Raw genomic sequence first — 24,540 nt, 5'->3', positions numbered from 1 at the left:
TCTCTACTAAAAATAGAAAGAAATTAATTGGCCAACTAAAAATATATAGAAAAAATGAGCCGGGCGTGGTGGCGCGTGCCTGTAGTCCCAGCTACTCGGAGGCTGAGGCAGGAGGATCGCTTGAGCCCAGGAGTCTGAGGTTGCTGTGAGCGAGGCTGACGCCACGGCACTCACTCTAGCCCGGGCAACATAGTGAGACTCTGTCTCAAAAAAGAAAAAAAAAAAAGGACAGTTTCCCCCCATTTTTCCAGGTTTATCCCAGACTTTGCTGTGCGTGTGTTACATAAACGTGTGGGCCTTTCTCCTGTTAATCTCCATCTTGCCCGTGATGTTTCCTGGAAGCTCTGGGAGGCCCGGCCCTGGGTCCCTGCCCACAGGGACGGCTGCGCAGCCATGCACAGCAGCCAGGACACATGGCAGCCGGGAACATGGAACAACAACCGCGACATGTCAGTGAGGAGCGGGAACATTGGATCCCAGTCACGTGAAGCGCAGAGACGTGCAAAGCTGAACCGGGCGCTGCTTGTGGCAACCCCTAAAAAAAAAAAAAAAAGAAAAAAAAGAAAGGAGGATAATGAAAATCCAAGTTTGTGGGAAGGACGAAGAGATTTTGGAGGGGACACAGGGACCATCCCTTGTGATGACAAATGTTCTTCTTATCCAAGCCGGGCATGGATGCTCCTTATTCCTTACCTGTGTCCGACTGATATTGAATTAAAAATGTAAAAGCAGCAAGAGGGACACAAAAACAGCTACTGTTGGGCATTATGATTGCAAACGCTTTCAGGTGGTAGGTCCTAAAATATCCCCTGCCACCATTCGAGGCGGGTCTTGTTATCACCCCCATTCTACAGGTGGGGAAACTGAGGCATAGAGCGGTCAGGTGACTTGCCCAAGGCTGCGCTGGTGGTGACAGGCAGAGTTGTTTTTTTTTTTTTTTTTTTTTTGAGACAGAGTCTCGCTTTGTTGCCCAGGCTAGAGTGAGTGCCGTGGCGTCAGCCTCGCTCACAGCAACCTCAGACTCCTGGGCTCAAGCAATCCTCCTGCCTCAGCCTCCCGAGTAGCTGGGACTACAGGCACGCGCCACCATGCCCGGCTAATTTTTTCTATATATGTTAGTTGGCCAATTAATTTCTTTCTATTTATGGTAGAGACGGGGTCTCGCTCTTGCTCAGGCTGGTTTCAAACTCCTGAGGTTGAGCAATCCGCCTGCCTCGGCCTCCCAGAGTGCTGGGATGACAGGCGTGAGCTCCGAGCCCGGCCTCAGAGTTGGGTTTTGAACACGGGTCTCACTCATAACTAACTCCACGCACACTTGTTGCCCTGTGAAGCTCCTTCCTGTTTGCCGGAGGCAGAAGAGCCTTCCGGGCTCAGCCTCTGGCGCTCCTCTGGGCGCCGGGACGCGCGATGAGCCCGTTTGTGGGACGAGGGGCCCCCGTAGAACCGCCCAGCGGGACGCGTGGGGAAGGGTGGTGAGCAGAGCTGCGTTGGGGTCAGGGCCCAACCAGAGGATGGGATGGGGGCTGGGGGGAGTCCAGAGAAGAGTAAAGGCTCAGTTCGGGGTGGTCAGGGAAGGCTTCCCGGAGGAGGCGATGTTGGGACTGGGCGTTGATGGATGAATAGGAGTTTTCCGCGTTACACAGTGGAGCCAAGGATGGGCTGGAGTCGGGGCGTGTGCAAGGGCCCGCCGTCCTGGCGGCTTAGAGCGAGAGGAGCACAGAGCCAGAGACAGGGACAGGACGCAGAGGGAGGCAGGGACAGAGCGAGAGGAGCGGAGACCCAGGGAGGGGCAGAGGTAAACGGAGTCAGGGAGGCAGACAGGGACCTCAGGGGGCTAGAGATCCCAGAGGGGCGGTCGTGGAGGCCTGGGGGCGGGGCGCCCTGCCCGCGCCGGCCCTTTAACGCGCGCCCCGCCCGCCCGCCGCCCCGCCGCCCCGCCGCCCGCCCCGCCCGCCGCCGGCGCGCGCAGGAGCTGTCCGCGCGCGCGGTGCTGAGCAAGATGGCCGGCGGCGGCCGGGCCCCGGCGTGAGCCGCGCCGCCCCGAGCTGCCCGCGCGCGGCCGCCGCCCCGCCGCCCCGCAGCCCCGCCGCCCCGGCCGCCGGCCGCGCCGGAGACATGTCTCTGCTCTGCGTCGGAGGTAGGGCGAGGCCGAGGGCCGGGCGCGGGGTCCGCGTGGACGCGGCGGGGCTCCGGAGGGGGCGGCCCGAGTCCACGCGGCCGGGCTTTCGCGGGGGCAGCCGTTGTCCGCGCGGCGCGGCGCCCGCGGGGGGCGATCCGTGTAGACGCGGCCGCGCTCTAAGCGGGTCCCGGTTTGGCCGCCGCCGCCGCCCGGGGGGTCGCGTGGACGCGGGCAGGGATCCGGCGCTCTGCCTGGAAACCGAGTCGACCGGGGCGTGCGTGTAGACCGGGTCATCAGGGGGCTGGCGCGCAGGGGCCGGGCTGGGCGGCGCGAGCGGGTCCCGCGGGCGGCTGCGGGGCGTCCGCGCTTGGGCCGGACTGCGGGTCCCGGGGACGCGGACGTGGCCGTGGCCTGGGACTGGAAGCGGAGGCGACCGGAGCGTTCTCCGAGCCCCGGCGGGCAAAACCCGGGTAGGGGGGCCCGGCCGTCAGGACTCCGCGTGGCCAGGACGTGCCCGCGCGGGAGACGGGCGGGCCCCCCACCCCACCCCCGGGCCCAGAGAGGGCTCCGACGGGGGGTCCGAGGGCGCCCCCTCCCGCCGCCTCTGGGCCCCCAAACACGGAGCCCACCCCGCGGAAGACCGCGTCCCCTGCCCCCCTCCGTCCTCACCTCTCCCACTCTGCGCCCGAGGGAGGCAGGGAGGGGCCGCGGGGGAGCTATTTTGGGGCCAGGACGCCATCTGCGCCGCGGCCCACGCCCAGGCCCACGCTCTGCCTCGCGTGGGGGAGGGAGAGCCGCGGGAGGGCCCTGACCCTCCCCCTCCCCCGCCGTGTGGCCGGGCACGCTGGGAGCTCAGGCCTGGGCAGCTGGCGGCGGGGTGGGGGCTGGCCTACGGGGGTCTGAGCCCGGGTAGGGGGGCTCCCCCTCGCCCCTGCACACCCGAAGGCTGCGGTGGGGGAGGGAATGTCGGGGAGTGGGGGGGTGCGGGTGGTGGGCAGGCCCGGGGCCCGGAACCTCCCCCGCCGCCCCTCCCCTCCCCCTCCCCCTCCCCCTCGGGCCGCTTCATTCACAAACCCGGCCCCGCCCGCCCGCGCCCCGCCGCGCCGCGTCCCGGCTTCCCGAGTGCGAATCGTGCGAGTCGCGCAGGGCTGGGCCGGCGTGGACGCGGGTGTTCTTAAAGGGACAGGGGCCCCCTTCCTCTGAACCTGTTTCTGCCGGACGGGGCTGGGTCGGGGGTGGAAAAGGGTCCCGAAGGTCAGAGGTCAACTCATCCAGCCCGCGGCCCCCTTGAATGAGGGGGGCAGGGAAGCGAAGGGAGCCCCAGGCAGCCTCCGCTGACTGAGCCTGAGGAAGGGCAGGGGGCAGGGGAGGGACCGTCGCCCTGTCCTCCCCTCCGAGCTGCCCAGCGCTTGGGGGCGGCACTGGAGGGCGCCCCCAGAAGTGGGTGCTCCCGGCTGACTGCGCCCTCTCGTCTTCACGCCCGCGGCCCGCCCCAGCTCACGACCCGCACGCCGGGCTTCTCTGGTGGGGGGGTCTCACCCCAACTCTGACGCAAGCGGGAGGCTCGGCTGCGGGGGCGGCGCAAGGGAGGGGCGGCCGGAGGGACGAGGCTTCCAGAACCAGGCCCCCGGGGAAGGACTGGGCGGGATTCTGGGGACTTTGCAGGAAGGAGTGGCCGGCAGGGCGGAGGGGTCGCTGGGGGGGCGACAGGCCCGGGGGTGTAAGGAGAGAGGCGCTGGCTGGTGCGGGAGGAGTGGCCGGCAGGGAGGGGTGGGGGCGGGGAAAGGCTGGGCGAGGCAAGCCCGGGAGGGGGAGGCGAGGGTGGCTGGGGGTGCAGGGGGAGGGCGGGAGGGGTGAGGCAGGCTGGGCTGGGCAGGGGTGAAGCCGGGCAGCCAGGGGGTTCCGTGGGGCCGGAGCGCATCCTCGGAATCGGGGAAACACCCGGCCCCCCTCCACAAGGAGGGGCACCCACGCCCGCCTGCGCCCACATTCACGCCCAGACTGTCCCTGCGGGGCAAACGGGCTCGAGGGCCGCGACGGCTCCGCGCGGACCGTGCGCCTGGGGCCGCACACGCATGGGCACACGCGCGCGTTCGCCGCCCGCGCCGCACTTAGGCGTGCGCACGTGGCCGCACGCAGCCTGCCGCCGCAGACGTGGGCCCCGCAGCACTCGCGTGCCTGTTCGCGGACACATGTGCGGATGTGTTCGGGGCATGTTCACCACACGCGCGTCACATACAGACCCCCTCGTGCCCCGGCACTCAGGCATGTACTCACAGGTGTCTTCCGAGGCCCCCAACCCCACGAGACACACCCGCGCGCACACAAGCACACGCCAAGGGCAGTCAAAGCGGCCCCTTTAGACAAGCGGGTGCCGACGCACACGTACGTCTATGCACACGGCTGCACACGCGTGTGTGCGCATGTGCGAGCAGACAAACGCAGCGGCCACAGAACCGTACAGCACACGCACCCGGATGACCGCGGGCGCGTCATCCACAGGCTCACACACGCCCCTCCCCTCCACGCCCGCTCGCGTGTGTCCACGCGCGTGCCCTGCCGGCCCTGGTCACATGAGCGAACGGCTCCCTGCGGGCATGCACGCCAGCACAGGCCAACGCAGCTCTCGCGTGCACGCCCGGCGCCCACACACGGCAGGTCATCCTGGAGACCTCGCCCCTGCCCCCGCCTGCCACACCCCTCAACCCTTAACCCACCTGCTCCGCGGTGGCGGGGTGTGGAGGCCGGGAATGGCAGGTGCCGCCTGATTCCTTCACGAAGCTGCTTGTGCATTTACCCAAAAAGCATTCATTGAGCACCTACTATATGCCAGGGGCTATCCCTAGCTCTGGAGACCCAGCCTGGGCCCTAGCCGCTGCCCACTCCCCACACACACACACGGAGTCAGGGTGGGAGAGAGGCGGAGGTGGAGGGGTGAAGGCACCCTGGGAGTGGGGTGTCCAAGGCTCCCTTCCTCTGGGAAGCCTGCCCTGACCCCCCACAGTTGCCCGAGTCTCAGAAGGGGGGACCGGGGCCGGGTGATGCTGGGGGGAGGGGGAGGAACAGCGCAGGCACAAGCGGGGGCGCTCAGTCAGCTCCAGATGAGGGGAGGAACAGCGCAGGCACAAGCGGGGGCGCTCAGTCAGCTCCAGATGAGCGTCCTACGAGCGTCGCAGCATTTTGCACAGGTCACTTGGTGTTTCAAAGGCGCCGTGCTTATCTGGTGAACCAACGCCTTGATCAAACCCCTGACTGTGTGCCAGGCTGGCTTCGCTTCGCAACGAAGAGCAGCAGCGACCACAAACCCCACTGGCGCGGCGCTCTGCAAGCATGAGGTCGAGGAGCTTTATGCCCGTTGCCCTCTTCACTCCTCACAGCAGCCCCATTTTACGGATGAGGAAAACTGAGGCGCGGGGAGGTTTAGCAGCTTGCCTGGTGTCACAGAGGCAGGGGTGGAGCCGACGGACTCCGCTGCCTGCCCCCGGGGGACGCGGGGAGAAGGGTGAGGCTCCTCTCATCCCCCCCGGACCTGGGGGGCAGCCATGTCCCTTGCGTGGGGCGAGACTCTGTCCTGGGGTTGCCTTCTTTGCCAAGCACTCGGGTAAACGGACTCGTCACAACCTCCCCACCCGGCACGGCGTGGTGAGCCGCTCTCCCAAGGAAGGCTTCGCAAGCCCCTCTGCCCCTGGCTGCTCGGTCTCTGACGCCCCCCAGCTAGGGGGGTGTGCACCGGGGTCTTTCTGCCCTCCGTCCCCAGGGGATGCCCCCCAGCGTTGGCTCTGAGTCACCACCAGGGGCGCGGCCCGGCCCTCCCGCCAAGCGGGCCTCACTTTCCTTCCACCTGCAAGGGACTTCCTCTGTGGGGAGCCCCGGGGGGACCAGCAGGCCTGGGCTCGACTCCCTCATCCCAACACTTCCCTCATCCCAACACTTCCCCGTGAGTCCCGCATCCTCTCCGTTCCTCAGTGTGCCCATCTGCAGAACGGGCACGCTGGCGTCACCGATGCCCCGCCGCCTAGGTTCCCCAGACGTCTCCAACGAGGCGAGACGCACAGAGCGCTGGGCACGCTGCCCGGTCTAGGGAAAGAGCGCGAGCCGCAGACACGGAAACTCCACGATGCCGTTTTTTTTTATTGACGGGGACTCAAAGCTCTCGGGAAGGGGCTCCATGAGCGCAGGACGCGCCCTGAGAGCCCCCTGCGTGCCGGCCGGAGCAGGGCTGCACGAGGGGTCCCCGCTCACGGGCAGGGGGCAACGAGGTTCCTTGGGAGCCCACGAGCAGGGACGAGGGTTCAGCACCGTGGACAGCGCCCGCCGCGCCCTGCAGGTCTGGGCTCCGACTCGCGGGGCTGCTGGAGGACGCAGTGAAGTCATGCCTTCGTCCACTATTTAATGAGCACCTACTGTATGCTGGGCCTAGGTCTAAGTCCCGCTCGGTCCGCAGCATACGCCCAAATCCCTGATCCCCGGAGCTCTCCCGAGCTGGCGCGGCTGTGGGTTATTTCTGTCAATGGAAGCCACGAGTCCTCATTTACCCTCCCCCTGCCCCCCCAGGCGAGGCCAGCGGGGCCAAAGCCCTTCCGCACAGAGCCCGCCGCCGCCCGCTGGAGTGTCCGCCGGACACCGCACATGGGCCTGTCACGTGTCTAGAATCTATTTCTGGATTCGCTGTGCTTCCCCCGCCCCATGCCAAGGCCACGCTGATTTGATCACGCCGGCCCTGGCCAGGTGGGCTTGCAGATGCCGCCCTTGACCGGTGGACCCCCCACCCCACCCCACCCACCCTCCCCTCTCCCACCCACCCTTCCCCCACCCCACTGCCACCTCCCCCACCCCTCCCCCATTCTTCCCCTCCTCCACCACACGGCCACCTCACCCCACCCCCACCCTTCCCCACCCCCACCCTTTGTCCCCCCCACCCCCATCCCCACGTGGCAGGTCGCGGACCAAGCGCCTCAAGACTGGCGCCCCCCTCAGTCAGCACCCAGGGGTGTGGAACCCCAGAGTCCAGGCCAGGGGCACGGTGACAGCCCAGCCGAATAACAGACATAGTGGTGACGCTCCTAACAATCACCGCGAGGGCGCTGTGAGCCTGGTGACGACAGGGAAGGGGGAGAGGGAGGAAGAGGAGGAGGAAGGGGGGAGAGGAAAGCGGGGCCGGCCGGCCACGTCCCCCCATTTCCCAAACGCAGGAACTGAGGCCCAGAGCCAGGCAGTCCCCGCGCGGGTCCGCAGCCCGGACTCCCGCTCCGCGGCCAGGCTCTGCCCGGCCCCGCCCCCCTGCCGCCGCGGTCGCCAGTCGGCCCTGCGGGGCCGCACCCGCCACCGAGCACGCGCGCGCGCGGGCCAGGCCGTGGAGTCCGCGCCGCCCGCCGGGCACAGGGGCGGCAGTGGCCCCTCCCCCGCCCGGGCGACTCCCCGCCACCCCATCCCCCCGCCGGCGCGGCGCCCGCGTTATAAATAGCCTCGCGCGTGTGACCGAAGCCAGCGGGGACCGGTGGCGCTTCCGCCCCGCTGACCCCGATGCCGCCACCCGGCGTGGGTGTGGAGCGGTGGCGCGATGTGACAGCGAGGAGGACGGCGACTCGCGGACTATGGGCGGACCAGGGGAGACGGGGCGAGGCTTGGTTCCCGCTCTGGGCACGCTCGGTCCTCCGTGCGCGCGTTCGCTCGGTCCTGGGGACCCTCCCCGCTGCGCCCCTCCCCGTCACCTCCGTCCTCCGAGACCCCGCACCCTGCGTCCCTCGCGCCTCCGCTGCGCCCTCGGCGGGGGACACACACGCGTGTCCTCGCCTCCACCTGCCACCGGGGCTGAGGGCCCGAGCCTGGCCCAGCTGAGGACCCGCCGGCCCCTCCAGCCCGGGCAGGCTGCGGCAGGCGCTGGGGTTTGGGCGGGGCGAGACCAGGGAGGGCGACAAGGACGCAGAGAGACTAAAGGCAAATGACAGCGGCGGGGAGAGGTAGAACTGGGAAGGGGAACAGAGAGAGAGAGACAGGGATGGAGAGAGAGCGAGGAGACAGAGACGGAGATGGAATACCGCAGAGATGGGGGCCCAGAGGGGCGTCCACTCGCCCAGGGGCGCCTGAGCCCAGCCCACCTGGCCTGCCCCGCGGGCGGGCACGGTGCCCGCGTCCCCCGCCTTTCAGATCTGGTTCTTTCTGGCGGGGAGGTTGGCGTGGGCTCCGGAGGGCATCGCTCCTTCTGCCATCCGCCCCTGTACCGTCCCCGACGGGAACAAACCGCCTCTACCGGCATGTGCTCGGGGCCGCCTCCCTGTCCCGCGTCCTCTCTCCGCGGGCTGCGTTCATCAGCGGCCGTCCCGAGACGGGAGTCCCAGCGACGGGGACAGAGCGGCCAGCCCGGGGCGGGAGGCCGCGGCGTGCGCGGGCAGAAACGCGACTGTGCTTCTAGGAATCTGTCCCGGGCCCGCGCACCCTGCGGGCGGGACGGAGGCGCGCGCAGGTTCGGCTCCGCGGGCGGGCGGAGGCTGGGACCGTTTGTGCAGGAGATAAAACAGCGGCCGCGCGCGCGGCTGTCCCCGCGCGGCCGGGCGCCAGGCGGAGTGGCCACGAGGAGCGCGGGCTGCACCGGGGGCGGCGGGGGTCAGCGTCTCGTGGTGGCGCTGGGTTTTGTGACCTGTGCGCGTTTTGCTGCGCACACGGAGGGGTTGATTTGGGAAGGAAAAGGGAAAAGAGAAGGAAGAAAGAAAACAGGAGCGTGGGGACAGCTTTTGGCGGGAGGGCGGAGAAAGATGCGGGGACAAAAGTGGGCATGACGGCATCACACCTGTCAACCCCGCCTCTTTGGGAGGCTGAGGTGGGGCAAGGGGACTGCTTGAGTCCAGGAGTTCAAGGCCAAGCTGGACAACATAGTGAGACCCCGTCGCTACAAAAAAGTTTATTTTTATTTATTTATTTATTTATTCATTTTTTGAGACAGAGTCTCACTCTGTTGCCCAGGCTAGAGTGAGTGCCGTGGCGTCAGCCTCGCTCACAGCAACCTCCGACTCCTGGGCTCAAGCGATCCTCCTGCCTCAGCCTCCCCTGAGTAGCTGGGACTACAGGCACGCCCCACCACGCCCGGCTAATTTTTTCTATATATTTTTAGTTGGCCAATAAATTCCTTTCTATTTATAGTAGAGACGGGGTCTCGCTCTTGCTCAGGCTGACCTCGAGCGATCCTCCCGCCTCAGCCTCTCAGAGTGCTGGGATGACAGGCGTGAGCCACCGCGCCCGGCCTACAAAAAAGTTTAAAAATGAGCCGGGTGTGGTGGCACGTACCTGTAGTCCCAGCTACTCAGGAGGCTCACCTAGGAGGATCGCTGGAGGCCGGGAGCTGGAGGCCACAGTGAGCTGTGATCACGCCACAGCACTCCAGCCTGGGTGACAGAGCCAGACCTTTTGTCTCTTAAAAAAAGATAAATGTGGTGTGTGAGAGGTGTTGACAATGACAGTTGAACATCCGGTGGGGAAGCCAGCGCTGAGCGGCAGGGCTCTGAATCCCTGGGGCTGGCCGTGGGGTTCTGGGGGACCGGGGACACAGGGGAGGGGCGCTGGCGTGTGTCCGGGGTGCGCCGGGCCTGCCAGCCGGGACCGGGCTGTCCCCACGTGCATCCTGGGAGCCAGGCTTCTGTCTCGCTCCGGCCCACCTGGCCAAGCCCCCTTTGATCCACGGACCCCAAACCCTGGGAGCATTCGGGAGGGCAGACCGAACCCGGCAACCGGAGGAGGGGTCTCACTGGCCTGGCAGAGGGTGTGCACTCGTCTTTCTCCTCACCCTGCCGCGCTCCTCCTCTTCCACTCCCCCCCTCCTCCTCCTCCTCTGGTGCAATCCTGGAGGGCTTCCTGCTGGAGGCTTCTCCCGCACTTGCTCGGCTCTTTCTTCTGAATCTTGTCCGCCCGCGGGTGAAGGCACGGCTGGCCGGGGAGCCGGGGGCGGGGGGGGGGGGTCTGATGGGGACGGGCGGTGGGGGCGGGGGCAGGGACGGCTCCCGGGGTCCCAGGTCCCTGCCACCTAGGGCTTCCTGTGCTCAGCTGTCTGACGGCTTCTCTCTCTCCCTCTCGTCCCTGCCTCCTCCTCCTCTGTGTCTCTCCTCCTCGCCTCGTCTCTCTGTCCCTGTCGCTGACATTGCTACTGTCTTTATCTTTCCTGCTGGGTCCTGTCTGTTCTGGCTGTCTGCCCCGATTCTCCCCTCGGTCTCTGTCTCTGTGTCTCTCCCCTCTCTGTCTCCTGATCTCTGTGTCTCTGTCCTGTCTGTCTCTGTGTCTGTGTCTCTCTTTCTTCTCTGTCTCCCTGTCTCTGTGTCTCTCCCCTCTCTGTCTCTGTCTCTGTGACTCTTACCTGTCTCCCTGTCTCTGTCTCTCCCCCTCTGTCTCTGTGTCTCTCTTTCCTCTCTGTCTCTCTGTCTCTGTGTCTCTCCCTTCTCTGTCTCTATGACCCTTACCTGTTTTCCTGTCTCTGTGTCTCTCCCCTCTCTGTCTCTGTGATTCTTACCTGTCTCCCTGTCTCTGTGTCTCTCCCCGTCTCTGTCTCTGTATCTCTCTTTCCTCTCTGTCTCCCTGTCTCTGTGTCTCTCCCCTCTCTGTCTCTGTGTCTCTCTTTCCTGTCTCTGTGTCTCTCCCCTCTCTGTCTCCTGATCTCTGTGTTTCTCTTTCCTCTCTGTCTCCTTGTCTCTGTCCTGCCTGTCTCTCTCACTGCATGTCTCTACCTTGGTGTGTCTCTCTGCATTTCTGTGTGTCTCTGTCTCTCTCCTGCCCACATCTCCCCCCCGGCCCCCTTCCCTATCTCTGTCTCTCTCCACAGTCAAAAAAGCCAAGTTTGATGGTGCCCAAGGTAAGTGGACTCTCCTGCTGTCCTATCCTGTCCTGTCTGTCCTGTCCTGTCCGTCTGTCTGTCTGTCTCCCGGAGAGGCCGGGCAGGGGTCCAGGCTTCATGTTCGCGGAGCGCGGGGGGGGGGTGTCTGAGGTTCGACCAGGGGAGGCCGGGCCTCAGCCCTGGAGCCCAGCAGTCAGCATGGGGCGTCCCCAGGGCTGCCCAGCCATCCCCGGAGACCCCGGCAGGGACGGGGCCACCGAGAGCCCAGGACCCCGGGGGGTGGGGGGCGCTGAGCTTGTGAGACCCACCGAGGTGGTGGGAGTCTCTCACAGCCACCTCTGTCCCCAGGGAAAGCCAGGCTGCTGGCCAGGGCCACTCCTAAGCCGCCGGAGGGCGTGGCTCCCCTGCACCCTGAGGGTGGGGGGCCCAGGGGTCGGGGGGCCAGGGGTTGGGGGGCCAGGGGGCAGGGGGCCAGGGGGCGGGGGGCCCAGGGGGTGGGGTGGGGCCCAGGGGGTGGGGAGCCAGGGGGCAGGGAGCCAGGGGTCGGGGGCCCTGGGGGCGGGGGGCCAGGGGGCAGGGGGCCCAGGGGGTGGGGAGCCAGGGGGCAGGGAGCCAGGGGGCGGGGGCCCTGGGGGCGGGGGCCCAGGGGGTGGGGATGGTCACCTGGAGCTTGGGGAGGGACACCGGAGAGTCCCCGAGCCCTGGTGCTGACCCGGTCTCGTCGCCGCAGAGAAGTTCAACACGTACGTGACCCTGAAGGTGCAGAACGTGAAGAGCACCACGGTGGCCGTGCGCGGCAGCCAGCCCAGCTGGGAGCAGGACTTCATGTTGTGAGTCGCCACCAGCCAAGTCCCCGCCGCCCGCCAGCCTCCGCCCTGGCCTCCTGTGCCACCCGCCTCCCACAATCTGTTCTCCTCCAGGCAGCCAGGGGGATATTTTTAAAACTGCAAATCACATCCTGTCGCTCCCAAGCTCCGAAACTGTCCGGGGCTCCTGCCCACGGCCGCCCGCCGCCCCCGCCCTGCCCCCGCCCCGCCACGCGCCCTCCTCCTGCCCCAGGGCCTTGGCACTGGCTGCATCCCCCCCACCCCCGCCGCACTGGCTCCTGGTCCTTTGGGTCTCAGCCTGTGCCACCTCCTCCGGGAAGCCCTCCCTGACCACCTCCCGGAAGCTACCATCTCAGAACACAGTGTCCTCCCGGGGCCAAGCCACCCACTGTTAGTCGTTTCTATGGGTTCTCACATTTCTGGCCACACCTGCCGGACTGCGCGCTCCAGCAGGGCGGGGCCGGGCTGGTCTCTGTCCTCACTGTGACCCCCCCCCCTCGCAAGGCCTGGCTGGCACGCAGTAGGCGCTCAACAGACGTTTGTCTGTTAACCGAATAACCTAGACCTGCCCCTCAGCTGGAGCCGCGCGGGGCGTCTCGTGCCCCATTTGCAAACCGCCACCCTGGCCCGTCCCCAGCCTTTCGGTCCCCCCCACCCATTAAATCACAGCCCCGGGAGGGGCCGCGCTGCTGCAGCCCCCACTGTGCGGATGGCAAGACAGCAGCCCAGAGAGGGAAAGCCACCTGCTCAGTGTCACACAGCGTGTGTGTGTCACAGCTGGGACTCGAACCCGGCAGCCCTCAACCCCCAGGCTACGGCCCGAGCACAGCCTGGCCGGGGACCGTCCCCGGGGGGACTGGAGAGGCCCCAGGAGAGGGACGTTTTGGGGCTGGAGGGAAGGGAGCGGGCGGTCCCCGACTCACCGAAAGCCAGTTCCCGGGTGGCCAGATCAGGGTCCGCGGATATGTTCAGGGACGACACCCCTTGGGACAAATCCTTGCTAAAGGGGCGGGTGCAGCGGACTGGACATTCGCCAAGGCCTCTCCCACCCCACCCCCGCGCCAGGCAGGCAGAGTCCAGGTGAGGCCTGGAGGGACAGTGCCCCCTCACCGGGTTAGATGGCGATGGCACTGGGCGAGCCAGCGGCCAGCCAGCCGCCCTCATCCTGGGGTAAAAGGGAGCCATGGAGGGTGTTTGAGCTCCTCCCTCACTTATCCAGCGCTGTCGGGGGGGGCCGAGGGCTCAGCGCTGTTAAGGGGCCTGGGAGCCGGGTAACGTCTGTCCCCGCCCCTCCCCTCCCAGCTTGGAATCCTGGTTCTACTTTGACACCCTGAGCTAGTAGCAGCCTCCTATGGCCTCAGTTTCCCCTCTGGGAAATGAGAACCACTCTGTTAACCACCCTGGCTGGCTAAAGGGCTCACCCGGGCCCGGGTTTGAATTGCTGTGTGCTGTGTGTCCTCGGGCAGATGAAGTAAACCTCTCTGAGCCTCCATTGCCCCGCCCCCTGCCCCCTTCGTGTCCCGTCTCCTCTTCCCACAGTGAGATCAACCGCCTGGATTTGGGGCTGACTGTGGAGGTGTGGAACAAGGGTCTCATCTGGGACACGATGGTGGGCACCGTGTGGATCCCGCTGCGGACCATCCGCCAGTCCAATGAGGTGAGTGGCGTGCAGGACCAGAGTGGGGGAGGGGTGCCTGGGAAAGAACCGGGATGCCAGTGGCCTGAGCAAGGTGGACATTTGTCCCACATCCCCTGGCCGCATCCACGTAGACGTCTGAGGTTGCCACGATAGTTCCGGGGTCACCAGGACCCAAACTCCTTCCGCCTTGTTGCTCTGCCCCCCTCCCTGTGTGGCTTCCACCCTGTGGTCCAAAATGGCTGCGCGAGGCTCACCATTGCACCTGCATTCCAGCCAGGGAAGGGTGGCAAGGGAAGGGGCCCACCTTCTCAGTGGAGGGCCCAACCTGGAAGCGGCTCCCTTCACTTCGCTCACATCCCATTGGCCAGAACTGTGTCAGGCGTCCCCGCCTAGCTGCAAGGGATTCTGGGAAATGTGAGCATTGAGCAGCGCCCCCTCCTCCAGGAAGCCCTCTCCACTGCCCCTGCGTCCCTCCCTCTGGCCTAGCCCTGACCTCATGGGGCTGGGGGTGCCTGTCTCCAGTTTTCCAGGTCTATGGGCTCCTCAGGGGCCAGGCTGGTGGCTAGGGCCCCTTGGGGACCCCGACATCACCCACCAGGAACCAGGCACGGACGAGGCACAAGGGAGCATTTTTTTTTTTTTTTTGAGACAGAGTCTCGCTCTGTTGCCCAGGCTAGAGTGAGTGCCGTGGCGTCAGCCTCGCTCACAGCGACCTCACACTCCTGGGCTCAAGCGATCCTCCTGCCTCAGCCTCCCGAGTATCGGGGACTACAGGCATGCGCCACCACGCCCGGCTAATTATTTCTATGTGTTTTTAGTTGGCCAGTTAATTTCTTTCTATTTATAGTAGAGACGGGGTCTCGCTCTTGCTCAGGCTGGTTTCGAACTCCTGACCTCGAGCAATCTGGCCGAGCATTTGTTTTTGAATGCATGAATGAATGGAGAGGGAGGAAATGAGGCAATAGTCCAGGCAAGTGAGAGCAGAAAGAAGCCTTAGGGGGACCCAAAGTTTCCTCAACAGAAAGCAGATTCCGCCGAAGATCATCCCCATTTGAGAGACGAAGACACGGAGGTCCAGAGTGGACCCCACGTCCTCAAAGGCTCGCGTCTCTAAACGAGGGGGAGGAGCTCGTTGCGGGGCGCTGGGAGGCTCAGGGCTTTCACCTGGAGCCAGAGACCCGTCACCCCTCGGCAGGGGGGGGTGGCCGTGCAGGGCCGGGACCCCTCCCGCCTAGCCCTGCGGGGCCCTCTCTCCCTGGGTCTCCCCTGTGTAAAGTGGGCACGTGAGCCCCGTCCCCAGGGCAGGGCGGGCGGGCCGTCTCGAGTGGGGGCCGCTGGCCGGCGTGCGGCAGGGACCTGACCCCCACGCGTCCCCCGGCCCCAGGAGGGCCCCGGAGAGTGGCTCACGCTGGACTCCCAGGTCATCATGGCAGACAGCGAGATCTGCGGCACCAAGGACCCCACCTTCCACCGCATCCTCCTCGACACGCGCTTCGAGCTGCCCCTGGGTGAGTGCGGCCCGCTCGTCCCAGCCTGCCCCGGCCGGCCCCCTGCCCCGGCCGGCCCCGCGCCTCTGTTCGCCCAGCCCTGCCCCCTGCCCAGCGGGCCCCGCCCCTGCCCACCGGGCCCCGCCCCCTGCCCTCCAGGCCCCGCCCCCTGCCCGCCAGGCCCTGCCCCCTGCCCGCCAGGCCCCGCCCCCTGCCCACCAGGCCCCCCCCGCCCCCCCCTGCCTCTGTTCGCCCAGCCCTGCCCCCTCCCCACCGGGCCCCGCCCCTGCCCACCGGGCCCCGCCCCCTGCCCGCCAGGCCCCGCCCCCTGCCCACCAGGCCCCCCGCGCCTCTGTTCGCCCAGCCCTGCTCCCTGCCCACCGGGCCCCGCCCCTGCCCACCGGGCCCCGCCCCCTGCCCGCCAGGCCCCACCCCCTGCCCACCAGGCCCCCCGCGCCTCTGTTCGCCCAGCCCTGCCCCCTGCCCACCGGGCCCCGCCCCTGCCCGCCAGGCCCCGCCCCATCCCGCCAGGCCCCGCGCCTCTGTTCGCCCAGCGCTGCCCTCTGCCCGCCGGGCCCCGCCCCCTGCCCAGGCCCGCCCCCTTTCCAACCGGCCCTGCCTCAGCCACGCCCGGCCCCGCCCCGCCCCTGCCCATCAGGCCCCGCCCCCTGCCCGCCAGGCCCCGCCCCTGGCCTGCCCCCTGCCTGCCAGGCCCCACCCCCTGGCAGCCCCTGCCCTGCCCCCTCCTGCCCATCCCGCCCCATACCTGCCAGGCCTCGGCCCCGCCGCCCCCCCCAGCCCCGCCCCCCCACTGCCTGCCAGGCCTCGACCCCAGCCCCGCCCCCTGCCCGCCAGGCCCCGCCCCGGCCCCGCCCCCTGCCCGCCAGGCCCCGCCCCGGCCCCACCCCCTGCCCGCCAGGCCCCGCCCCAGCCCCGCCCCCTGCCTGCCAGGCCCCACCCCCAGGCAGCCCCTGCCCTGTCCCCTCCTGCCCATCCCACCCCATACCTGCCAGGCCTCGGCCCCGCCGCCCCCCCACTGCCTGCCAGGCCTCCACCCCGGCCCCGCCCCCTGCCCGCCAGGCCCCGCCCAGGACCCGCCCCCTGCCCGCTAGACCCTGCCCCTGGCCCCGCCCCCCTGCCCACCAGGCCCCGCCCCTGCAGAGTTTACCAGCTTGCAGGGCCCCAGCCTGCCACACTGCTGCACGCAGCGCGTGTCCCAGCCCCTGGAGGGTGCAAGGGGTGGCAGGCGCCTCTCAACCCCCGGGACTGGGGTCTGAGCTGTCCCTGCTGGCTCTTGGTGACACCTTAGTCTGTAGGGGAGAGCTGGGGGCTGGCAGAGACAGAGAGACAGACAGAGACAGGGGCACACAGAGACAGAGGCAGGGAGTCCCCTCTGCCTTTCCCGGAAGCGCCTCCGCAGGATCCTTCTAGAACCCCCGCCTCCCCCTTCCCCACCTGGTGATGCGGCCCCAGCCCCCCTCCTCTTCCCTTCATTCCCAAGGCAGCTGGGTGGGGGCGGGGGTCCGGGCTGTCCCTCAGGCCCCTTCCACTCCCCCACCCTCCCGAGCCTGGGGTCCACCCACCCCAGTCCCAGGCTTTGCCCGAGAGCCTGCAAGCCGGGCGGGGCTGGAGCCCCGGAGCCCCGCAGGATGGAGGCCGGGCCGGAGGGGGCTTCCAGGCTCATGGCCGCCGGCTCCTTGCAGACATCCCCGAAGAGGAGGCCCGCTACTGGGCCAAGAAGCTGGAGCAGCTCAACGCCATGCGGGACCAGGACGAGGTGAGTGTCTGTCTCTCTGCGTCTCTCTCCGAGCTTGTCTGGCCCCACGCCTGTGTGGCTGGCTCTCCGCGACCCGACTACAGCGCCGGCCCGCGTGGTCCAGTCTCAGAGCAGTCACGGGCTGCGGGAAGGTGCGGCCCACCAGCCAGAACCATCCCAGTCCACTCAAGCCTGCCAAACGCCCTTAAAAAAGAAAACAGCGGGGCCTGGCGCGGTGGCTCACGTCTATAATCCCAGCTCTCTGGGAGGCCGAGGCCGGAGGATCGCTCAAGGCCAGGAGTTCGAGACCAGCCTGAGCAAGAGCGAGACCCCGTCTCTACTATAAAGAGAAAGAAATTAGCTGGACAACTAAAAATATATCGAAAAAACTGTGCCGGGCGCGGTGGCTCACGTCTATAATCCTAGCACTCTGGGAGGCCGAGGTGGGCGGATCGCTTGAGGTCAGGAGTTCGAAACCAGCCTGAACAAGAGCGAGACCCCATCTCTACTAAAAATAGAAAGAAATTATTTGGCCAACTAATATATATGGAAAAAATTAGCCGGGCATGGTGGCGCATGCCTGTAGTCCCAGCTACTTGGGAGGCTGAGGCAGGAGGATCGCTTGAGCCCAGGAGTCTGAGGTTGCTGTGAGCAAGGCTGATGTCACGGCACTCTAGCCTGGGTGACAGAGCGAGACTCTGTCTCAAACAAACAAACAAATAAAAAATAACCACAAAAACACACTCCAGCCCTGGCAGAGGTTCTCACATCCTCTCCTGCCCCCTCGGCCCTTGGACTCTGCAGGGACACTTGCCAATTTCGTAAAAGTTGCCCCGTCCCCACCACCCTGACCCCGTCCTGCCGCTGCTCCGTGCCGTTCCCCTGCTTCCTGGCTTCGTGTCACAGCAGAGCAGGGAGGCCCCAGAGGACAGCGTGGGGAGGTTAGGGTCGGGGAAGAAGGGGCAGGCCGGACGAGAGCACTGTTTAGGGGACGGCATGAAGTTCAAAGAGGTGACATTCACGTGTTAGTCTTTTTTTTTTTTTTTTTTTTTTTTTGAGACAGTCTCACTCTGTCGCCCGGGCTAGAGTGCTGTGGCGTCAGCCTCGCTCACAGCAACCTCAAGCTCCTGGGCTCAAACGATCCTCCTGCCTCAGCCTCCCGAGTAGCTGGGACTACAGGCATGCGCCACCATGCCCAGCTCATTTTTTCCATATATATTAGTTGGCCAATTAATTTCTTTCTATTTTTAGTAGAGACGGGGTCTCGCTCTTGCTCAGGCTGGTTTCGAACTCCTGACCTCGAGCAATCCGCCCCCCTCGGCCTTCTAGTGTGCTAGGATGACAGGCATGAGCCTCTGCACCCGGCCTCTTTTTTCTGTCTCTCTTTCCTGCTGTCTCTCTGTCTCTGTGTGCGTGTGTCTCTTTCTTTCTCTGCCAACACCCGTGTCCTCCTCGCGGAGAAGGGGCGGAGGTGGGAGGTGGGAGCCGGGGCGGGGCGGCACAGAGCCACCCCGGTCGCCGACTTGCCCCCCCTGAGACGAGCCCTCCCTCCCTCTCCTGCCTCAGTACTCCTTCCAAGACGACCGCGACAAGCCTCTGCCCGTCCCCAGCAACCAGTGCTGTAAGTGCCCCTCGGGTCCTCCCTGGGGTCCGCGGAAGCCCCGCCCCCGCCCTGCCCCCCCCCCCAGGGACGCAGTCCCACTTGCGCAGCCCCGCGTGCCGAAAGAAGAGAGCCGAGGCGCGGGTTTGGGTCCTGCCTTGCTACGTGGCCCTCCGCGAGGCCCTCCGCGCAAATGGCACAGTGCGACAGCTGCCCCCCCCCAGGGCTGTCGGGACGCCCCGGCTGTCCCCGCCTGACTCAGTCACCGCGCCGTTCCCGGCGCACAGTCCACGGCCAGACGGCGGGACAGACGCGACGCCCGCTCGCCGGACAGGGGCTGTTTCACCCGCCCATTTTCTTGGAGGGGGAAACTGAGGCCCCCAAAGAGGAGAAGTGACTTGCCCAAGCCCACCCCACACCCCTGGCAAGTGGCAGAGTTGGGATTCGAACCCAGGTCTGCGGGCGCCACGGTCGCCTCTCCTGCCACTGTGCCCCGCGGGCGCACCTAGGCCCGTCCCCGCGGGCCAAGCGCGGGTCCCTCCCTCGCGGTCCCAGTCCCCACGCTGACAGAGCGGCAGGTCTCACACCCCGCACAGCACCCCGTGGGGCCCCTGCGCCCCACTCTGCCCCCTCCCCCTCCTGCCCCTCCCGCCGTCCCTGTGTCCGTGAGCCCCCGGGGGTGCGCCCGGAGCGGTGGGGACGGGCCCGCGGGGCGCGGGGGCGGGGGTGCGGTTCCCACAGCGACCTGGGGCGCGGTTGGGAGACAGCCCCTCGCCTTCCCCGGCCGGGGTGGGGGGGTCGTCCCCGCCGGGAAAGAACCACAAGCCCCGGCCCTCCCGGGGGTGGCCGCGGAGGGGCCGGGCAGGCGCGGTGTGGCGGGTTGGTGGCGAGGGACACCTGCGCAGGTGCGCCGACGCCAGGCCGGGCTCCATTTGGGAGACGGAGGCCGCCTCTCACCTCTCACCTCTCTGCACGGACCGCCCGGCCCTCCCCAGAGCGGTTTGTCACCCGTGCTCCCCAGAGGAGGCGCCCAGGGTCACAGAGCCCGGTCCCTGGTACCCGGTGCCGCGGGGGTGGGCGGCTTGTCCCGAATCTCTGCGCTGCGCATCCCAGTGCGAGCGACATGCCCGCCCGCGGGGGCGTCGGGCGCCGCGTATCCGGCCCGCGAGCCTTTCCGCGCCCGCGCCCGAGGGGCTGGGACCCGGTTCCCACGTCCACTCCGCGCCCGGCGGCAAACCGGGGCCATTTACCCCGCCACCCTCTGTCGCCCCGCGTCACCGTCTCCCCTCTCTCCACAGGCAACTGGAACTACTTCGGCTGGGGCGAGCAGCAGAGTGAGTCCCCCCACCCGCGCTCGGGACGCCCGTGGGGGGGGTGGCTGTGGGGGTGGGGGGAGCCGTGGGGGCGGGGCCTGTTGGGGCGGGGGCTGTGGGGGCGGGGGCAGTGAGAACAGGGGGCCTTGGGGGCGGGGCCGTGGGGGTGAGGGCCGTGGGGGGGTCCATGGGGCGGGCCGTGGGGACGGGGCCCGAGGGGCGGGGCCGTGGGGTGGGGGCCGTGGGGTAGGGGCCTGAGGGGCGGGGCCGTGGGGTGGGGCCTGAGGGGCGGGGCCGTGGGGTGGGGCCCGTGGGGTGGGGCCTGTTGGGTGGGGCCCGAGGGGCGGGGCCATGGGTGGGGCCGTGGGGTGGGGGCCGTGGGGCGGAGGTGTGGGGTTGGGGGGGCACCGTGGGGACCAGGGGACCGCCCAGCACACGGGGAGGGCTGACCCGCTGGGGCCCCAGGGTGGGAAAGACCTCCCACCCACAAACGCCTGTCTGAGGGCCCTGCTCTGTGCGGGCGGGGTGGGCCTCGTGACACCCCCAGCCTCCCCATGTGCAGCCTCATTTCCTCTCCCGAGACCCCTCCCCGCCTCCTGTCTTCCCATCCCCCCTGCACCTGGAAGTGTGAGGCCAGAGGGGGCGGGTGGGGAGGGGTCTCCAACACAGAAGTGGGGCAGGGACCCTCAGGGAGAGACAGCACTCCAGGGGCTTCAGCTCGTCAATCCCCCCAGCCACCTGCATTCCTTCCTTCATTTGCCACCTCCACCCTGGAGAGCCCACGAGCCATGCACACACACACACGCCAATTTATATTTTTTTGTAGAGATGGGGTCTTGCTATGCTGTCCAGTCTGCTCTCAAAATCCTGGCCTCAAGCGACCCTCCCTCCTCAGCCTCCTAACATGTTAGCATCACAGGCATGAGCCCCTGCACCAGGCAAATATAAATGTCCATTTTTCTCCCTTTCTCCCATATCCTGCCCCTTCTAGAGAAATCCAGTCCTCTAGTCCGATCACGAATCCGCCCCCTTCTGTCTCCTCCCCCAGCTGGGGACTCCTTCGCTCCTTCCCCACGTCCTGGTGGCCAAGCCCAACTCCAGGACCAGGGACGCTGCTTGCAGGCACTTTGGCCCACTGCGATTTGTCAAAAACAAGTCGGTTAAAAGTCAGTTCTGCGACAAGAGGTGTCGGGCAGGCAGGGCAGGCTTCCTCGCGACCGGTTCGCCAGAAACGAACAAGCCGGTCAAAAGCAAAGACGTTTTTGGCTAAAACCAGTGCGGCGAAAGCTGATGATTGGGTCGAAAAGGAAAGACAATTGAGCTAGAAGCAGGCCATGCGGTCGCAACAGAAGTGGGTGAAAATGAAGGCAATTTGGTCAAGCGCTATTTGGTGAAAAGCAGAACTAAGCAAAAGCAAAAAGAATCCAGCTAGAAACGCCGCGTGCCTCATAAACGACGTGTCAGAAGCAGGAATGACCCGGGGACCGTGTACGCAGCGTCGTGGGGTTCGCCTGGCCAGGTCCCAGCCTTGTCAAGGACGATTTGGTGGAAAGAACGCTGATTTGCCCAAGTACCGAAAGCCCAGATAACTGGGAGGAAAAGCGGCCAGCCAGAGACACATCTATCCAGAGCGGCGGGATGAGGGCCAGCAGGCCGCAGTGGCCCGGGCCAAGTGGGAGACCAGGAAGCAGGGTGGCCTAGATACGCTCACCTTTGCAGGCCGAACACGAATTTAGGGTTTTTCTAAAAGCAAAATAACTCAGGGGGGCAAGTCAAGACAGCTTTATCCGTCTAAGTACGAAATTAATTTTTGGATAGCTCGCCACATTAACAAGAATTCAGATATATTTTCCTTTTCTTTTTTTTTTTTTTTTATTGAGACAGAGTCTCGCTCTGTTGCCCGGGCTAGAGTGAGTGCCGTGGCGTCAGCCTCGCTCACAGCAACCTCAGACTCCTGGGCTCAAGCAATCCTCCTGCCTCAGCCTCCCGAGTAGCTGGGACTACAGGCACGCACCACCATGCCCGGCTAATTTTGTCTATATATATATTAGTTGGCCAGTTAATTTCTTTCTATTTATAGTAGACGGGGTCTCGCTCTTGCTCAGGCTGGTTTTGAACTCCTGACCTCCAGTAATCCTCCTGCCTCAGCCTCCCGAGTAGCTGGGACTACAGGCATGTGCCACCATGCCCGGCTAATTTTTTCTATATGTATTAGTTGGCCAATTAATTTCTTTCTATTTCTAGTAGAGACAGGGTCTCGCTCTTGCTCAGGCTGGTCTCGAACTCCTGACCTCAAGCGATCCTCCCTCCTCGGCCTCCCAGAGTGCCGGGATGACAGGCGTGAGCCACCGCCCCCGGCCCAGATATATTTTTCAAACATATAAAAATGTACTCAATTAGCTGAAAAGGAATTAGAAAGTTAAAATCATAAAGTAAGAAATACACACAAATATCTGGCAAATGAGCAAAAATACTCAAAGACTTTGATAATGGTACGAACCAAGCCAGGCGCAGTGGCTAGCGCGGGCGTCCTCAAACTACGGCCCGCGGGCCACGTGCGGCCCGCCGAGGACATTTACGCAGCCGGCCGGGGTGTCTTCGCCGCCGCTGCCTGTCCTGCTTAGCAGCCGGCTTGTCCCGGGCCGCAGCGCGCTCTCCAACGGTCTGAGGGCCGGCGGACGGGCCCCTCCTTGCTGAAAAGCTTTGAGGACCCCTGGCCCAGCGCCTGTAACCCCAGCTACCCAGGAGGCTGAGGTGGGAGGATTGTGTGAGGCCCGGAGTCCGAGACCAGCCTGGACAGCATAGTGAGACCCCCATCTCTACGAAAAATTATATAAAAAAAATTTTTTTTCAAGAGGTGCAGATCGCTCCCTGCTGCATAAAATCGTCAGCCAATAAACCCCACAGTGGAAGTTGCCGCGAACCTCCGTGTCAGCATTTGAGTGGTTTTTTGCAGGCTATTTATTTGCAGCCCAAGTGCTGCTTTCTAAATAAATTCTCCGCTGTGCCGAGACAATCTAAGTGCCCTGATGCCGCGGCCTCTAAATGCAGTCAAGGTCTTCGAACTGGCCTCCCTCCCCTCCCCTCCCACGCCTCGCGCGCTCCTCTTGCTCTGCTTTCACAACGGAGAAAACTTTGTCGTTCTCCTCCGTGCTGAAAGCAACGCGTGTGCTGCCGAAGTCGTTTTCTTCCAGAAGGTTCAGGGAGGAGTAAAGGTGCCGTCCCCAAACACCCGCTGCCCAGCCCCGTTGCTTTCAGAATTCGGACGTTTTCTTTAGGGGTTGCGGAAACCAACCGTCTTTCTCTTTACTGAGGAAGCCAAACCCAAATAGCCTTGACTTCTCCCTGCGCTCTTGGCGGTTGGCGGCCGCGCCCCGTTCGCTCTGGCGACGGGCCGGGCACGTGGCGGTCCTGCCGGCCCAGCGTCCCATCCGCTGGGACTTGAGCAAACCTCTGAGGGTGAAAGGGCATTTCCTCCGCCTTGTGCTCCTGCCCTCCCTCCGACCTCTCCCTGAGCGCGAGTGCGGCTGCCGGCACGGAAACCAGCTGCCCGGGGGAAAACTCCCACCGCGCTTTCAGAGAGCCCGGACTTTAGCAAAGCCCTTCCTCACGCGCCAGCTGAAGGGGGTTGCCCTCCGCTGTGTCCCTGTTGTCATTACGTTGCAGAGGCTGCTCCACACCCTAGGCTCCAGGTCCCATTTGCCCCACGTAAAGCAGGCTTTTCACCTCCCTTGTTCTAAAGCCTATACCTCTATTAACATGACCCGCCGTCATCCATCCATTCTGGTAAAAAATGTCCCTTCTTGGGTTGGCCACACAGACCCTTGGTCTGGGAGGCTGCGCTGGCCTCCGTCCCTGGGCTCCCTCCCTTCCGTTCACCCCTCCTCCCCTCCCCTCCTCTCCCTTCCAGACGATGACCCCGACAGTGCCGTGGATGACCGAGACAGCGACTACCGCAGCGAGACGAGCAACAGCATCCCGCCCCCCTACTACACGACGTCGCAACCCAACGCCTCTGTCCACCAGTATTCCGTCCGCCCCCCGCCCCTGGGCTCCCGGGAATCCTACAGCGACTCCATGCACAGTTACGAGGAGTTCTCCGAGCCAAGGGCCCTCAGGTAGCCGTGGGGCGGGTCTGAGCGGGGAGCGGGTGGGGCCGGGGACCCCTGGGGGCAGAGGGCGGGGTGTCCAGCAGAGCAGAACCCTAACTTTCCTGTGGGCAGTAGGGCCCTTTCTTTCCCTAACACCTTGCCAGAAAATTCCATGAGCTTGGCTGGGTGCAGTGGCTCACGCTTGTCATCTGACACTTTGGGAGGCTGAGATGGGAGGCTCGCTTGCAGGCCAGGAGTTTAAGACCAACCTGGACAACATAGTGAGACCCCATCTCTAGAAAAAAAATAAAAATAAAAAAAATTAGCCGGGCATGGTGGCGCATGCCTGTAGTCCCAGCTACTCGGGAGGCTGAGGCAGGAGGATCGCTTGAGCCCAGGAGATTGAGGTTGCTGTGAGCGAGGCTGACGCCACAGCACTCACTCTAGCCTGGGCCACAGAGCGAGACTCTGTCTCAAAAAAAAAAAATCTCAGTCCTTCTGTTGTACAAAAGCCACGTTTAGCCACCAAATTGGAACACCGCGGATAGAAAACATCGCCGTCTTTGCAGAAAGCTTTGTTGGATAGAGCTGTGGAGGGTTTGAATAAAATGGAATTTATAGAAAACTTTGCTAAGCTTCCCACTCAGCGTTTAGCATTGAAGTATTTTTTTTTTGCAGGTACTAAGCAATTTTATTTTGAATTTTTCCATATTTTTTTATATATTACATAAAGCTTAATAGTTTACAGACATAACTTTTTTAGAAGAAACATTTTAAAATAGTGAGCACCCTAGCTGGGCATGGTGGCATGTGCCTGTAGTCCCGGCTGCCCAGGAGGCCAGGACCAGAGGATCACTGGAGCCCAGGAACTTGAGTGCAGCCCGGACAACAAG

The 24,540-nt window shown here is 65.2% G+C and overlaps 1 protein-coding gene across 2 annotated transcripts in view; it reads left to right on the top strand.

Moving 5' to 3' along the window:
- Window positions 1–2,074: 2,074 nt before the first annotated feature.
- Window positions 2,075–24,540, top strand: part of UNC13A (unc-13 homolog A) — a 66,850-nt gene continuing 44,384 nt past the window's right edge. For both annotated transcript variants that reach the window (XM_076001521.1, XM_076001520.1), the window contains exons 1-9: window positions 2,075–2,137; window positions 10,923–10,952; window positions 11,665–11,764; window positions 13,301–13,418; window positions 14,785–14,908; window positions 16,591–16,664; window positions 18,210–18,264; window positions 19,542–19,577; window positions 23,467–23,674. In XM_076001521.1, coding sequence (XP_075857636.1) covers window positions 2,116–2,137; window positions 10,923–10,952; window positions 11,665–11,764; window positions 13,301–13,418; window positions 14,785–14,908; window positions 16,591–16,664; window positions 18,210–18,264; window positions 19,542–19,577; window positions 23,467–23,674 — 767 coding nt within the window. In that variant the 5' untranslated portion in view covers window positions 2,075–2,115. The remainder of the gene's footprint in view (window positions 2,138–10,922; window positions 10,953–11,664; window positions 11,765–13,300; window positions 13,419–14,784; window positions 14,909–16,590; window positions 16,665–18,209; window positions 18,265–19,541; window positions 19,578–23,466; window positions 23,675–24,540) is intronic.

The sequence above is a fragment of the Microcebus murinus genome, chromosome 4, assembly GCF_040939455.1.
Source record: "Microcebus murinus isolate Inina chromosome 4, M.murinus_Inina_mat1.0, whole genome shotgun sequence".
Taxonomy (NCBI): domain Eukaryota; kingdom Metazoa; phylum Chordata; class Mammalia; order Primates; family Cheirogaleidae; genus Microcebus; species Microcebus murinus.
Note: the sequence above shows the minus strand (reverse complement) of the source record. Positions and strands in the feature narration are given on the sequence as shown.